This window comes from Triplophysa dalaica, chromosome 8 (assembly GCF_015846415.1).
Source record: "Triplophysa dalaica isolate WHDGS20190420 chromosome 8, ASM1584641v1, whole genome shotgun sequence".
NCBI lineage: Eukaryota > Metazoa > Chordata > Actinopteri > Cypriniformes > Nemacheilidae > Triplophysa > Triplophysa dalaica.
In genome coordinates this window covers 6773672-6790671 of record NC_079549.1, presented here as the reverse complement: position 1 = coordinate 6790671, position 17000 = coordinate 6773672, and the positions used below count along the sequence as shown (strand labels likewise).

General features: G+C 38.1%; 1 protein-coding gene across 1 annotated transcript in view; it reads right to left on the bottom strand.

Annotated features, from left to right (window-relative positions):
* enox1 (ecto-NOX disulfide-thiol exchanger 1) overlaps positions 1-17000 on the bottom strand; it is a 91449-nt gene that overhangs the window by 35847 nt on the left and 38602 nt on the right. Inside the window, exons 2-6 of the mRNA XM_056755435.1 lie at positions 13966-14096; positions 9549-9686; positions 6314-6481; positions 2329-2535; positions 811-1044 (exon numbers count right to left, since the gene is read on the bottom strand). Coding sequence (XP_056611413.1) covers positions 811-1044; positions 2329-2535; positions 6314-6481; positions 9549-9686; positions 13966-13975 — 757 coding nt within the window. The 5' untranslated portion in view covers positions 13976-14096. The remainder of the gene's footprint in view (positions 1-810; positions 1045-2328; positions 2536-6313; positions 6482-9548; positions 9687-13965; positions 14097-17000) is intronic.

Genomic DNA, 17000 nt, shown 5'->3' with positions numbered 1-17000 from the left:
ACATTTCTAGAGTTTTACAGAAGATCCCAAAACTATCGCAGATCTGAATATATATTGCAGAATGAATTTCAATACAGCAGTCAATACTTTACATTTGATTAGTTCTGGATAATACGTAGGTTAACTAGAGACAAGGCGCGAGAACCAGTGAGATCTAAAATTATCGTGCCACAATACAATAAAAATTAGCGTTCGCATCTGCTTGTTTACATTCCAGTTTCATTAAATTATTAATAATTTTCTCTCAAACTATCGTACTAAAAACAAATTTTTTATTCGAATGAGGTAAGAAAGTCATATACATGTATGCTGTAGAGTCAGTTAGGAGAGAATTTGGGTAAAGTCTGAATCATAATAAAGCATTTTGCGCACCCAGAAACAAATCAACCTTGGAATCCCTTTTTGGTAGTCTGACACAGAGTGTTTACTTCATTGACAATCAGGTCTCACTGGAACTAGCTGATCATACAAGCACACCAGTACTGCAGAATAAACAACAGCTGGGGCAGATGCAGACTCGGATGAAATGAGGACTCCTGAGGCATATGACCCTTAAAACTACGTAGCCACCCATTAATGTCAGTCACGTCATCAGAGGGCAGTCAAGAACAGCTGGAAAATGTCTGAAGAGAAGCAGACCTGGCAGTTTAGGCCATTTTACCACTTTCTGCCTTTATTACAGGAATAAAAGCTCTGCCTTGAAGCTCTTCCAAAGAGCCCAAATTTCTCTCGACGCTACATTAATGATGACAAATCTCTGCTTTAAAGGCTAGATGAGATCATGGCACCAGAGTCTGTGGGAAAGCTTACCTTTCAATTTCTCAGCCAAAAGAGCTGCCTCGTGCTCAGAGTAGTGCATTATGGGAGGAGGTGAAGGAGGTCTCAGCCGCTCCTCATGGATTTTCTGTCGATGTCGTTCTTCTCGTGCCAGTAATCTTTGCATGCACTCCCACTCGTACAAATCATCTCTCGCCTGAGCGAAATCTACATGTATGCGGCCCGAATCCTTTTTATCGGTGCTGGAGCCAATGCGCATCCGATAGCCTAAAACAACAAACATCAATCATAAAACAGAGCTACCATACAGGGATTTCCATAACGTAAAAAAGAGAGCCAATTTCAATAAACAGGAACGCATAATAAATGCATAATAATAATTGATCTGTCTGAATTAATTATTGTCACGTTATATATGGAATTCTAGCACATGCAGTATTTTAATGTACTGTATTTTAAAAGAAATCTCTTAGTGATGGATCCTGGCAGATCTAGATCTAGAATGGCACTGGAGCAGCAGTGGGCGTCACCCCTCTACTCTGAGCTGTGCACTTCACTTGCTCATCCGAGGCAGTTTAATTTGACTGTTTGTCTGCCACTATCATAGAAAATGAATTGTGATGTAGTGGTCTTTCAAAGCATTATCACCGACACACAAAGATGACAACTCTCCACACAACAATAACATTACTTTGGTCTTGAATCTTGTCTCATGGTTTAGTCAAGTGCTCAAACCATTTATGCATCTTCCAACACAACTTATTATAATGGTCAGTACTAGAAAACCTGCACTTTATTGACATTTTTGGGGGTTTATATGATGACATTTTATAGTATTTTGTTATGTGGAGGACCTTAAAGGGATAGTTCACCCAAAACTTATTATTCTGTCATAATTTACTCACCTTCTTGTCATTTCAAACCTGTATACATTTATTTGTTAAGCTTAACACAAAGGACGATTTTGCAAGTATGTCAGTAACCAAACAGATCTCATCCCCCATTGACTCCCATAGTATTTATTTTCCCTACTATGGCAGTAAAAGGGGTATGAATTCTGTTTGGTTACTAACATTCTTTCAAATATATTCCTTTGCATTAAGCAGAACAAAGAAAATCATACAGGGTCGGAACAATGTGAGGGTGAGTAACTGATGACAGAATTTACATTTTTGGGTGAACTTTTACTTTAAAATCAGCCTTGAGGTGTAGTAGCCCAGAATGGTCAGATTAGGCTGCTTTTGTTTTGTATGTGGATTTTAGGTTATTGGTTCTATTTTTAGTAGGAAATCAGTGATATCATTTCTCCTGGTGTCCTCACTGGCTAATCTGCCAATAGTTGCATCAGGAACATTATCTGCCAAAGTCTGCTGTTAACAGCATGGGTTTTCTGGTCCACATAACCAGCGAAAACCAGTCTGAACTAGCATTCAAATTCATAATGATGGAATGTTTCTTTCAGTTGTAATAATAAAGAGAAAATTTATGTTTTAATCAAATGAGTAATAAAATAAAAAGTACTTGTATGTGTTTAAATAAACAAAGACTCACCAGAGAGGTAGAGCGCCTTGTCCACCATGAATTCCTCACTGTAGCGAATGTGGCAGAAGTTTTTCTTGCTCTTGCGTAAGGCAATAATCTCACCACACTGGTCGAAAACTTCTTTAATTATCTCCTCAGTCGCATTTTCAGGAAGTCCACCAACAAAGACGGTCTTGCACCCTGGAGGTCTCTCTCTGGTGGAGGGTGGCGGAAGATCTGCAAGATCCACAAAAAGCCTGATTATTGCGGTCAGATTGCAGGACTCAACCTGACTTTAATCATGTAAATGTAATTGTTTGCAGATTGCTCTTTTTCCAGCATAGTTTGAATTTATACAACAATGTATAAATGGGGCTGTGTAAAGAGTAAAATAAAAAGGTAAAAAGTAAAATTAATTTGAAGTATTCGGCCTAATTTCTAGGTAAGGAGATGTATTCAAAACGTTTATAAAGATTAATCATCCAACTGTAATTGAAGCATTTATTTGAAAATATATATATTCATATTAGATTTACAATCTTTCAGTGGAACATATTAGAATTATTTTAAAAGGCATGGATAGAACTTTCGTCAGCTACTTCTGATTTTGGATACCAGCATAGCAGTGATGAATTTATGAACTTCTTCACAAATAAGATTGATTATATTAGAGAAAAAAATTATAACCATGATCAAACAATTAACTGCAGCTCCCCTAAGGAGCAATTGCAATAATTTTATACCGTAGATCAGTGGTTCTCATCATTTTTGGAGTACTGGACCCCAACATATCTCTTTCAGTATCTCCAACAGTATAAACACACTTTACTGCAGAGTATTCTTTTGACATTCATTTGTCAACAAGGATTTACACCAACCATTACTGATCAGTTACCGTTATATGTAACCATTACATAATGGTTTATATCTGTAGAAAATGGTTAAAAACAAGAAAACAATAACACAACATAAGAGGCTATCCATTGTTCAATAAAACTAAAAAGTTTTAAACTTCAATCAGGAGTGGACTTTGGACTGGTGGGTGAGACCTGTGGGTTGCCCAACTTGCCCTGACGTGCAACTGACCTGACGCATTCCTTCAGTGGCATAACTATGTTTTGAGAAGTGGTGGAAACAAAAACAATTAATACTTTAATAAATTGTTTCTGTAATAACTCGTTGGGAATATTTATCATTTATAGCCGAATCGGTTGATTATTTTCTGCGTCTGGGGGGTGTTAATTTCAAACCCTGAATGCATTTTTAAAGGGTTCTACGGACCCCCTGCAATTAAGCCACGAACCACTAGGGTTCCAAGTGAGAAACACTGCTGTAGATCATGTTGAACTGGTGAACAACAACATGCATGCTATACCCTATAACTACAAATATACTGAAAGAAATGCTCACAGATATTAAAGATCCTCTTCTTAGCATTATTAACTCCTCTCTGACACTAGGATATGTGCCTAAAGCATATAAGGTGGCTGTTACAAAGCCCCTTGTCAAAAATCACAACTCGACCCTAAAGAACTAGTTAACAACAGACCTATATCGAATCTACCTTTAATTTCTAAAGTACTTGTAAAAGTAGTTTAAACTCAATTAGGACCATGTTCCTTCCTCCAAAGGAATGACATCAATGAAGAATTCCAGTCCGGATTTAGAGCACATAACAGTACAGAGACTGCTTTGATCAGAGTTACAAATGATCTGCTTTTGGCTTCTGACCGTGGCTGTATATCGTTTTTGGTGCTGCTAGACCTTAGTGACGCATTCGACACCATTGACCACAGCACACTCTTACATAGACCTGAAAATGTAATGCTTTAAATGGAGTAGCTTTGAAATGGTTTTAATCTTACTTATCGGACCGTTTTTAATTCGTAGCAATAAACAATGAGGTGTCAAAGGCAAATCACAAGTCCAGTACTGTGTACAACAGGGCTGAGTTTTAGGGTCTCTGCTCTTCGCACTATGCCTGCTACCTCTAGGAGATATAATAAAGCGACATAGAGTTAGTTTTTAATGCTATGGTGATAACACTAAACTTTATATTTTCTCGAAGCCTCACAGCAGTTCAACAAAATAATGGAATGCATAGTCGATTTAAAAAATTGGATTGACTAACAACTTTGTATTACTTAACTCGAACAAAACAGAAGGGTTACATATTGGATTGAAAACCACCATACGTAACAACCAAGAAAAATATTTTACTATTGATTGATGTTCCATAAAAACCTTGTTGTCAGCAAAGAATCTTGCCGTTTTATCTGACATTTGAAAGCCATGTCGCAAACACCTGTAAAATCGTGATTTTCCATCTTATGAATATATCTTATATTCTTAACATATGCTGTCACTATCAGATGCAGAGAAGCATATTTATGCATTCATGACATCAAGAATAGATATTATAATGCACCATTATGTAGCTACCCTGTGGGTGTCAGGATCTGTCAGAGTGGGGAATCGAACTCGATTTTCCGGCGTCAAAGTCTTCGATTCCACTACTGAGCCACGGGAGAGGTATGAACCCAAATGCAGGCAGACAACTTGGTGGTGAAGTTTAACAGATATTTATTTTAAAAACACAGGAACAAAACAAAAAACCCACGATGGGGAAAACAAGACTGAAATAAACTAGAAACAAAAGAAGAACAAGGACTAACTTAACCAAGAAACAAACACTTGAACAACAATAGACTACACTTACTAAGACACAGGGGTAACTGGAACAAAGCAGGACAAGGCAAGGCATGTACATTCAAAGAACTGGAACGAGGGACATCAAACAGGCAAGGTAAGACGTACAATGAAACATGAGGACTATTTCAAGGGGAACAAACACGGGATAATTGGTAGGGATGAGGTGACACAGATCAAACACTAAGGGTAAGCTAACGAGACAGAAAGGGCGGGAACAGACGAGACTCGGGGAGAAAGTATGGAAGCCAAAAGGCCATAAACGTCTCTCCCCACATAAAACAAAGGATCCTGTATGATTCTACCTCAAGACCAAGAATTACCTAACAAGAAGAGGTGGAATCATGACAATTTAAGAATGACCATAACAACATTTCTGATGCTGTGACAACAAGATCAGTACTATGTTTAGTCAGGTTACTCCCATCTCGCAATTTCGTGATCTTTGGAGGAATTTATTCGTCAAATGCGTTTCCATCACCCATTATTTCGCCTTAACTCTTTTGCGGAAAAAATTAAAAAAACACTGAAGCGAATAGAATAACCATTTAAATTTTAAATTTGCCGTTTCCTTCACTCGTTTCTTATGTGAAACTTCAAAATACGAATAAAACCAGAGTAATGGAAACCCGCTTAGTGTTAACAGACTAACTCCAAACTTTAACTCGAACATTTATGTGTTTGTTTTTCTCAACAAAAACATTGTAAATATAAACATGATTGTCATATATTCCCCTAAGTGTTTATTTTTGGATTTTATAGCATCATTTGCAATTTGCTTTAGGCCCTATATTAACAGGTTTTTCATTCGATCTGTGTGATATCATTCTGAAATGGTTACAAAATCTAAATGCTATGTGTTTTTATGGCTTAATTTTGCTTCTGAAGAAAATGTATATTGATTTAAGAATTGTTTAGTTATTATTTCTACTACAGGATTCTGTGATATGCAAAACCAGACAAAAATCTTTTTTTGTTGCAGTGCACTTGTAACCCATTTTAATATATGAAATTAGGCACTATGACTATTGTTGGTGTTGCATAAATCAGGACTTTTAAAAAATAACTTTTACTTTTAAATTTAAACAAACTGCTTTTTACTATTAAAAGTAACTCACATTTTAGTAGATTTTTTGACAGGTAATTTTACTTGTACTCATGTACAATTTCATCAAAGTAGTTGTCCTTGTATTTGAGTATAATCATATTAGTACTTTTTCCACCTCTGCCATTTACATATTTTTTTTTTAGCATTCATCAATATATTTTAGAGATCAATATCTTATACATGTGTTGTGGTTCTTACTGGGGTTCTGTGGAAACAGTGTGCAGCTCTTGCAGTGGATGATGTCCTTTACTACTGGTAGCTCTGCTGGCACAGGATGAGGAGGTACCAAACTGATCCCAGCCATCATTGGATTGATTGGGGTGATGATTCCTAAGTTGGGGTCAAAACCTTGTATGCAGATGGAGTCTGAAGATGGAAAATAGAAAAGTGGAAGGTTATAAAATGATTTATTATTTTGAACCATCTGAGAAGAGCCATTAAGAAGCCTAAAAAAGTGGAATCAAGCTGAGGACAGAGATGGGGCAGGAAAATCAAAACATCACAGATGTCAAAAACCAAGAGAATCCACCAAGATAGTAGCTGCATAAACAGTTTAAATACAGAGCAATGTTTGATGAAAAGGTTATTTGATCAAGTTTGACCATGTCTACAGTACTTAGTGCTGTAAATTAAGAATTAAAAAAGTCTAGCACTATAGGCACGGGGGTGACAGCTTCTGCTGTCAACATCTTAGAGCTTTACATGTTTAAGATAGAAACACCCAAAAGGCAATCTGCCTCTACTTGTACAATGTGTCTCAGATCTAGAAAGAGTCAAGTGTTCCTGCAACTTCAGTACATTTTTTTTTTTTAAATAAATAAATAAAAGAAATGTCGGCATAAAAAGGAAGGATTCTGACCAAAAGTGTGCTACAATGTTTAAGAATCTGTTGGTAAGTTTTTGACTCTAGTTGTTTGCTACTATTTTCCACAAAACGAGAAATGCAACAATTCTACAATAGTAAATGCATCTGTGAAATTCAGAAATATAGTACAGAAAACTGTAACACTTAGTTGAGAACAGCACTGACATCTCTGTGAACAAACTAATATCCTCCATACAACTAGGAAATATGGACATAATCCACAATTAAATGAAACAAAATGAAGAGTGTATAGATTCAAACTAGCTTGTCACGCCAACACCAGATATTTTCCCATAAAAATCTGAAAAAAATCACCACAAAGACTGCAGCTTCCACAAAAATGTGTAGGACAAATGTGCTCATTACTATAGAGGTGATATTCCATTAATCAGAGTCCATCAAAAACACTCCCAAATGCAGAGCAGCAAACCCTTTACTCGCAGGGCCTGCGGTCCAAATATATAATCTGTACGGAAATTTGTCTCAGCTTTTTTTTGGCCTGACACATTTCCAGCCATTGCTCACCCCAGCTAATATGTGATGCATAATCATCCAGAGCAGCCAGAATGACAGTGAATAACTCAGACACCAGCACAGCTGAGTCACAGTAAAAACCTACATTCAAGTGCTCCCAGCTTCTGTTAAGGTTGAATCAGCCTTTTGTGTTTGTAACGTTTTTTTATTTATAATTTTTGCATTTGTATCCCTTTTTCATTTGTGTATCTGTATCGAACATGTGAACGACAAATTTGTCAATAGTATCGATAGGCCTACTATAGAAAACATTGAGGGGAAATTACAGTTGATTACTACAATTCCTGCTCAGTAAAATGATTCTTTGTTAAAAACAAGAGTGGTAGTTAAATAGGTCATTGTGAATTAAGGCCTACTTGACTGCTCCTGGTGGAGACAGATTGGGTTTTGGTTCTTTTTCTCTCTAAAAACAGCCTTACATAATCTTTGTAAATATGTGCATTCATACATTCAGAGTTTACACCAATTCTTAACCCAAATCTCCCAGAATGCTGAGTCTAAAGTGCAACACAATGGAACCCCAACAAAGGCAACTCGTAACTGCAGGAAAATCATTTATATTTAGACTCAGATTCATTGTTGTGCCTCACCAATCCAGCAGGATAAAAGCCATCTGAAAAAAAGATATTTTGCTCGCGCAAAGCATGTCTTCTAATAAGCTGGTGCAAACAAACATTTACAATAAATAGAAAATGTGCTGAAATTCTGAGAATGAAATGAGAAATTGTGCGAGTGAGCATCTGTTCTGTGAGCAGAAAATTTATGAGCAGACATGGGACAAAATAGAAGCTGTGTGTGTGTGTGTCATAAGCAATATGTGTGATATTGAAGTGTGCCTGGAAGCATGCTGGGGGACATTAAAACAAATCCTCATTTCAGCATAATCTGTAATATTTGACAAAAAAACAGATTTTTTTCCACACATTCCTTTGAAGCTGGAAATCTTATAAAAAAGAATTGCTAAATTGTACTTTCCAGTCCGTTTGTTCTCAAATGCTATTGCGGTAGTTTGACAAAACTCTCTTTACGATATCTAGACATACTATTTCAACTCTTTTTCAACAAGGATTTTCCACAACTAATTGTGGCTGTTTTTTGTGGGTCTTGACCCAAATACCCAATAGTGAGAAGGATCAGGAATCCTCATCTCATTGCTAAGGGTTGGCCTAAAAGTCAAATGTGTAAAGAATTCTAAAAAATGTAATGTTTCTTTCATCTGCGGCATATTACCAGAGGCTTTAGACGGAGTATAATAGTTTAATATTCTTTCTTAGATGATTTCTGAATCGCCCAAGAACAAAAAAATCCTAAATGGAATTGAAATAACGAATGCCATCCTAGAGTCTCATAAATAATCATGATCTGAAATATCGGCTCATGCATTTTAATCTCAGTCTAATTTGACTCAATCCATGGCTTACCCAGCGTGATAGTCATTAAAAAAGGTTCCAAACCAAGACAGACTTCATTTGTATGAAAAACTGACACGGGGACCAGCAAAGCAGGAAAGGTAAACTGCCAGTGTATGAAGAAAGCAAATTGCCTAGCACTCCATTAGTCCACTCATCTTCACAGCTTGTTTAGAAAAAAATACAAACAACTTAGATTTTAAGAGACGATTCCTGGCACACACATACTAGAACAAATGTACATGGCATTTGGAACAACAGCTGATGATGACCGAATGCAGAGGGCTGGCAATGATCAGTGGCCAATCAGAGACAGCAGTGAAGGTCTTAGACAAACAGTGAGGATAAACACCAAGCAGAAAAAGGATGCCATCATCAGGACAGTCCTTTAGCTATTGAAAGCTACAACAATCCATTATCTTAGCAGGAGAAAAAGGCTCAACCAACTGAAACGTGGGTCAACGTAAAATCCAGTGTCCATTGCTTCTCAAGGTCATGTACTAGGCTTGGACCTCTGGTGGCTTTGCAGATTGTTTTAATATCCCCTACCATTCAAATCCAAAGCACAGAGGGCTACTGTGGAACAGAAGCAAGAGCAAAATGGCGAAAAGGTGATGAGCCTTACCTGATACCAGCTGCTGCCCAGTTAGGCTCATAGGCACAATGCCCAGGTTATTCATGGCAGTTGCCCAGGCACCAGGATCCGCCATGGGCACACTGATGTGGCTCTGCTCACTTCCCAAACTGCCAATACCGTCTGCTGCTGCAGAGAGAGCATGAATAACAAACTTCATCAGGCCCTCATACAAAATGAATAGTCTCCTGGTCAATACTAAAGAGAACATTAAATCACTCGAAGACTAAACATGTGCATGTATGTTGTCACCTGGGCAAAAAGTAGTTGCTATGCTTTTTTTACTAAAGGGTATGGGTCATTCATTGTGGACTTGTAGTGTTACTGCTTACAAAGTTATAGCTTACTCTTGACACTTCAACCTGCACACTAAGCCTACTACTAAATCACCATCATATTTTTAACCGTCAGTATGAACTAGATCTGACAGATTATACTATCTTGTTATTGATCCAAAATGATACCGTAGTACTGTAGTTCCATCTTGTTAATATGCCTAAACTGATTGATCAAACTACCCTGCAGACTTGAATGTCAGAGGGGAAGAACAACAGGCAGGAGATGAAGTGATGTTATAGTAATATGAGCAACGTTTATTGTAGAGAGAAAAGCATAGAAGTTGCATACAAATGCCTAAATACTTCGTCATTCTAACTTTGTCTGACTAGAAACACATTGAGTGGGTGTTATTATACCAACATAGACAGTGGAAAGTTACTGCTAGACAACTTTGTCTCGTGACGTTTTTAAGAATGAGACCACTTGAAAGTCATCTTCTGGTGAAGACAATACAAATGCAGCATCCAACAGAATGAAGAATATAACTAGGTAGAAAAAATGAATAGAATCTATAACTAAAAAAGTAAATGCGTAAAAAACAGTAGAGAATAATAATAAAGAATAATATGGATAAGAAAATAAGAAATAAATTCAAAAAGCATGTCTATACTTTCAAGTCAGAATTTCATAATTTTTCGAAAATACACACACAAAAGAAATTCAGACCCTATGATCTATCACCTTAATAGATTCTTGGAAGACTCTTAGACTGAGGCATAGAAATGCATAGACGCTGCATTGACCTGTGAATCATATGTCAACATCGCCACCATATTGGATCAGGCAGGACAGCCCAATAAACACATGTCCATTTAAGTAAGCAGGGTAGCTGTGCTTTTTTTCGGAATAAAAGCATAATAGTGTTTATATTTCTCAACTGATTTCAATGGTTTACTCTCTATGTGGAGAACAAAAAAGCTCCATCTCTACTTTGAATTTGAATATCTAGATTTGGAATAGTAAAATTGTAAAACTTCCCTCGTCATGCATTAAAATGGGTTTAAAAACTTAAACATTATTGTCCTTTTTATCAAAAACAGCTCATCTGTTGTGTTTATAGGGCAGCTTAGCCTCTCCAATATGGCAACAATACTGATGCACTGTATCGTAACAATGGGCCAAGGGGGTCAATGTGGAGTTAAAACTATGATGTCTTAAAAAAGGGCTAGGTCACCCTTCAGTGTAGGGGGCAATTCTTGTTTTTAACAAACCCTTAACTACGGCTTTTCCCTAAGTAAACTCTTTATTTGTTGCTTATTAATAGTAAGTAAGGTAGTTATTAGGTTTAGGTATTGGCTAGGATTAGGGATTTAGAGTATGGTCATGCAGAAAATGTGCATTATAATTACAAATAAACAGCCAATATGCCAGTAATAGGTATGCTTATAGCAACTACTTAATAGTGAGAATTGCCCCCTATATTGCAGTATTACCAAGGGCTTTTCAATTTGATCCCTGGAGGGCACATTCATCTCCAACTCTAATCCAACACACTTGCCTGCAGTTTGACAGATTTAGCTTTATCAGGTGTGCTTCTTTAGGATTGAAGAGTTAATTTAGCTAGACATTGCCAACACAGGAACTGAACTGAATTGAGGGTATGCATTGATGTCACTTTCCGACGGGACACCCAGCAAAATGGCTGAGGAGAATAGGAGAAACAAAGAAACCAGGACTAAACGCCCAATTATTTGCTGAAATTACAAGCAGCTGGACTCGCCAGCACTCCGTACGACTTGCCTATGACTTACAAAGGAATCAGGTGTTCCTGGACACTGAAATTGACATGTATCCACTCCCTGCCACCATAGGGAACTCCTTACTACTCTGCCATTCCACATGAGAACAACATTTCCCAAAAACCTTTGCATGGACTCATTGTGTTATTTCCACATGTGTCACATTAGATGGTTAAGGTATGTGTACATACGGTCTGTGCTTGAGTTGCTGTTTGTCAGTCACTGTTCTTGTAAACTTGTTCTTGGTTAATGTTCTTACCTACTCTGTGTGGATTGCACTCTGTTTGGATCATGTTTCTGACTCTCCTAGATTGATTGTACCTACTCTGTGTGGATTGTACTCTGTTTGGATCCTGTTCCTGACTTTTGACTCCTGACTTGTTCTTGCATTTTGAATCTCGTTCCGCTTTTTCCTGGCTCAAACATTACAGAATGACCGACCGACTATGAATCCAGCAGCACAAATGATCTGTTTCCATCAAGGATATCGGCCCATTGAGGACTATGCTAGGACTTTGTTGAGTTGGAATATTTGATTGGTTTGGATGATATATGCTTGATGGTACTTTTTCGTGGAGGACGATCTGAACTGCTCAGCTCACTCATGCCTTTGCATGATCCTCTCAGGACACTGGAGTTTTATTTAGATCTGGCACTGCAACTAAGCAGCTCTGCATTTTCTGTGGGTGAAGTGGAGGAGGAGGTCGCCCCTAAATATTTTTTGGGGGGGCAGTAAGCCGGCAGAGCCCGTTCACAAGATGGCCATCAGTCCAGAGACTGTTCGCAAGATGGCCACCGGTCCAGAGCCCACTTGCAAGATGGCTGCCAGCCCAGAGCGTCCAGTCAACGTAGCCGCCACACCGGTGGTTCCTTGTCCAGTGGTCCTGGTGGCGTTCCGTGCCAAGTGCCTCCGCTAAGACGGCCGCTTTAACTTCTCCTGTCACATCCAGGTTTCCAGCTCTGACTGCACCGCCATGTCGTCCAGCCTTGCCTGTGCCTCTATGTAGTCCAGCCCTGGCTGCCACGACCAGGCTTCCATCCCTGTCTGCCACGCCCAGGTTTCCAGCCCTGTCTGCCACGCCCAGGTTTCCAGCCCTGCCTACCCCGTCCAGGCTTCCAGTCTTGTCTGCTATGCCCAGGCTTCCTGCTATGATGGCTCCACCTCCAGTTTCGCCCTGGAATCCACCAGGTACTCCTCTGTTCCCCGGTCAGCCTCTGCTCCACAGCCTGGTACTGTTCCCCATCATGGACCTGGCCCTCCGTCCCTCGCCCTGTTCCGCCTCCGCTCCACCACCCTCCTGGTCTGTCTTATTAGGAGTGTCTGGAATCCGCTCCTTAGAGGGGGGAACTGTCATGTATCCAGTCCCTGCAAAATACTGTTTTTGCAGTTGTGTATGTTGCGGTTCAATCATTAAAGAGTTACGTTAGTAAAATTGAGCGAATTTTTATAAATGTTTCAAGTACTCAAGACAAAAAACACAACACATTCAATTCAACATAAACAAGATGATTATTAGCTGTTTAAATCCATATTAACTCTTTCACCGCCATTGATGAGTTATCTCTTCATTTAAAAAAAAAACGTTTCCCCGCCAAAGACACACCTTTGGGAAAGAGTACAGAATCCCAGAACCTAGAACGTATATTTCTTATCGGTTTTTAATGATTGTTCTGAGTGTAATCTGGGAGGAATCTTTGACAGAAAACATTAATTATCTCATTATCAGCTGTTTAATCAAAGTGATGCATTTTTGAAGAAACCTACCCACATCTAAGGAGTGATAAAAAAAGAACAAATGAAGATAGAAGAATACGGTTTCTTTTGTTTAAAAGCAGAGACTCTGTTCTTTCATTGGACATATTGTTTGTCCATATATTCTTTACAGAAAATTTACTGTGAGCCGTTAAAGTTTGGTGAAAATATAAAAGGCTGGTAGCTTTAAAAAAAAGGCTGGGGGCGAAAGAGTTAAAGCCCAAATAAAGGCTTAAATTATACTCGCATAAGCACCCATGTTGGGAAATTTCATAGCCCTTCGTTTGAAGTGAGGTCCAGAAAAATCTTTGTTTGAAGGGCTATATGGCCCTACCGCTCAAATCAAAAGATTGCATTTGGATTCTCGTTCCTCTTTGTCCTGGCTCACACGTTACAGAAATGTTGTGCGACATTGCATTTCCTGATATTGTTTACGTGGTAAAGTGACGACACGTCCATACCCTCTATTGTCCTGACTTTCAATGCTGCTTATGTACGTTTTGGAACAGAAGTGGAGTGACTGCTCTGCATGGTATGGCTCACTGTCTATTTGACATAATTAGAGCAGGTTAGTTACCACTAGCCATGGCTGGTTGTCTTTATTTGTTTTTCTGGATGCCACTGCTGTCACTAGAGCACTTGGTCTTTCAAGACAGCTGGCCAGGAAGAACGGAGTACTCAGGAGCTCATCACAGCATTCAGCAGAACCTGCAATACACAAACAACACAAGCATGGAGAATTCAGAGAGAGATATTCAGAACACTCACGTCACAGTCTTACTTTTATTACGACTATTTAGTGCAGCTCAAAGAGCCAGTTCTATTCCCAACGGTCCAGCCAAACGCACAGCTAGAAATGCCTCTTCAAATAGATGGAGGTTATAAATAGTAATGGTAATCACTAGAGGAGAAATATCACAGTAACTCTCATTATCAGCTGCTAATGTGAGAAATCATACTGTTATACAGAGTCCAATAGTTTCTGCAGCTGCACTAACAAGACTGGAGGAAATGCCTTTAAGGACATGTAGCTTCTTAAAGCCATTTTCAGACATTCTTTCAGTGCTTCTGCTTTAAATGAATAACAGCTGAGCCATCCATCTTCCATTAAACTGACATGTGTCATGCTGTGACCCATCAGATGGCCAGTGTGAGTGACAGGATATAGAATGGAAAAGGGAATGCCCTTTAAATTCCAATTCATTTACCCACAAACATGTAATAATTGTTTTATATATTACCAGTAAAATTCAAATATATATAATGTATAATAATATATGAAATGTGTGTGTGTGAGTGTCAGAGAAATCAGAGAGGGATATCTGACCCCATCCCCCATCTGTTCCCTCACAGATCACCTCCCCTCCTCCAGCACTTTCCATCATCGTGCATCATATCACCCTGAAAATCAAAGTCTGGAAGATGGGGCCATTAAGCTGTTTAATATGGGTTGGGATAATAGATCCGATACAAAGAAAGAGCGCACTGATTCTTCCCCGGTGTGGGAACAGTTGGGTTATGAGAGTGAAGCTGTCATCAGTATGCCAAACATGCTCTTTGCTGCCACTCCAAACCGTGCCACATTATTCAAATCTGACACATGGAAATCAACTTAGCAACGTGACACAATCTCCTTTAATTGAAAAACAATCAGATCATAACTTTAATTAGTCACAGTGTTTCCTTGTATATCTGGTAAGTCAGTGTCAGTTTGAACTATTTATATTTTGGGACAAGGGGATAGTGCAGGTAAAAATTAAAACATTTCACCACTCACCATCATGTCCAGTATTGTGCACGTTACCTTAAAAAGTAATATGTTATAGTAACTAATTAATTCTAACAAATAGTGCTTGAGTTAGTGAATGTGTGACATCTTGGCTACTTAAGAGCGTGTGCATGCGACAGGGAGTATGTGCAGAACTCTGTCTAATGTCTTAAAAACGCCAAAGTGCAGTGCCCATAACACACACTAAACCCACACTATCTTGAATGCTGCTTCCAAGCGGTATTCAGGGCTAAGTGTATCCCATCATGCATCACGTTGCCCGGGTCTCGAGAGGTGTTGCGGAAAACTTTACACTGTAAATTACTGTATACTACAACGTTTTAAGGTTATATCTTTATTTATTCTATTGTTTTTTGGGTACAGCTCCTTTGATACAATACAAATAAATCACTATAAAAATGAATCTGACTTGACTATAGAATTAGATATTACATATAATTTCGTATTAAAACGTAGTGTTGCACATCTTATAAAACTTCAGAGTTTTGTATTTAGTAAAACAGCTTTTTATCAAATAATTAGAAACACCACATTAATTAACTTTACATGTTTACATTTGCTAAGTGTGTCCCATTGGGTTAGAAAATACTACATGCTCACTTGGGATCTTCACACTCACTAGAACAGTGAACATGCGTGAACTTTCTCGTGAACATGCGTGAAACTGTTGCGTGCACACAAGAAACTCTTCTGATTGTTTATTTTCGTCATCAGTGATGCTGCATTTTACTGTCAGTAACAGCGTTGTAAGGGGGGAAACCGTAATTTGTTTGATTTCTCGTTACTGAAAAAAACTAACAGCATTAGTAACGCCCTTCATTTATAACCCCGTTATTCCCATCACTGGTCATGTCGTTCTAAACCTGACTTTCTTTCATTTACAGAAGACACAAGAAGATATTTTAAATAACACTGCTAAACAAACAACATTGGACCCTATTAACTCTTGCTGTATGGACACAATGCCACTTAGCCAAAATATGCAAGGTTTCCCTGTAGGCAAAGTATGCTTAAAGAAAATGTTATGGTCAAACATGTCTTAATATAGCAGTTTTTCTTAGTCCTTTAGGTTCCGTTCTTTCTATCAGTCTCTGCTTTTCTCAAACTGGTCACTGCAAACCCCATGGAGTATCCGACTCGCTTTCAGATACCATTAAATATTTATTCTGCAAACCATGTTGCCTTTATAATTTATGAGCTCACTTGACATTTCTAAATCATGGAGGTGCCATTCTGCTCCAAAAGAACTGATCACTTCCCAGTCTTGAGTGTGTCAATCATGATGGAAAAGCAGGGTTTGGGAGTAACTGATATATGTAAAGGGATTATAGTAATCAGGATACAAAAATATGGTAACTGTAATCCGTTACAGTTACATGAAACACAAAAGAATCAGATTACAGTTACAATAAGTAAAAAATTGAATTACTACCAGGAGTGCAATTGTTTAAAAACTACAGTATTTGTTTTAAAATGTGGAAGTGTAAGGTGTTTTTGTGCTGAGAAACGAATGTTGAATTTAATGTTTTCTAATACATAAAACAGCAAAAAATGCTTTTCAAGCTTGTTTTATCTACATAGCCTATAAAAATATGACATTTATAATGTATTGAGTTAATTGATATAAATAAGAGAGGGGAATTGGTTTTATTAGCTTTATTGGGAGAAAATAAGTTATATTATTATATTGCCTCCATTATATTGTTATGGAAGTATTTGTTTTTATTGATTCCGTAGAACACAAAAGTGTTTTCGCATATGAAGTAAGTAACCAAATGTCAAGTGGTGCTACTTTAGAATTCTAGATTCCGAATTGAGCACCT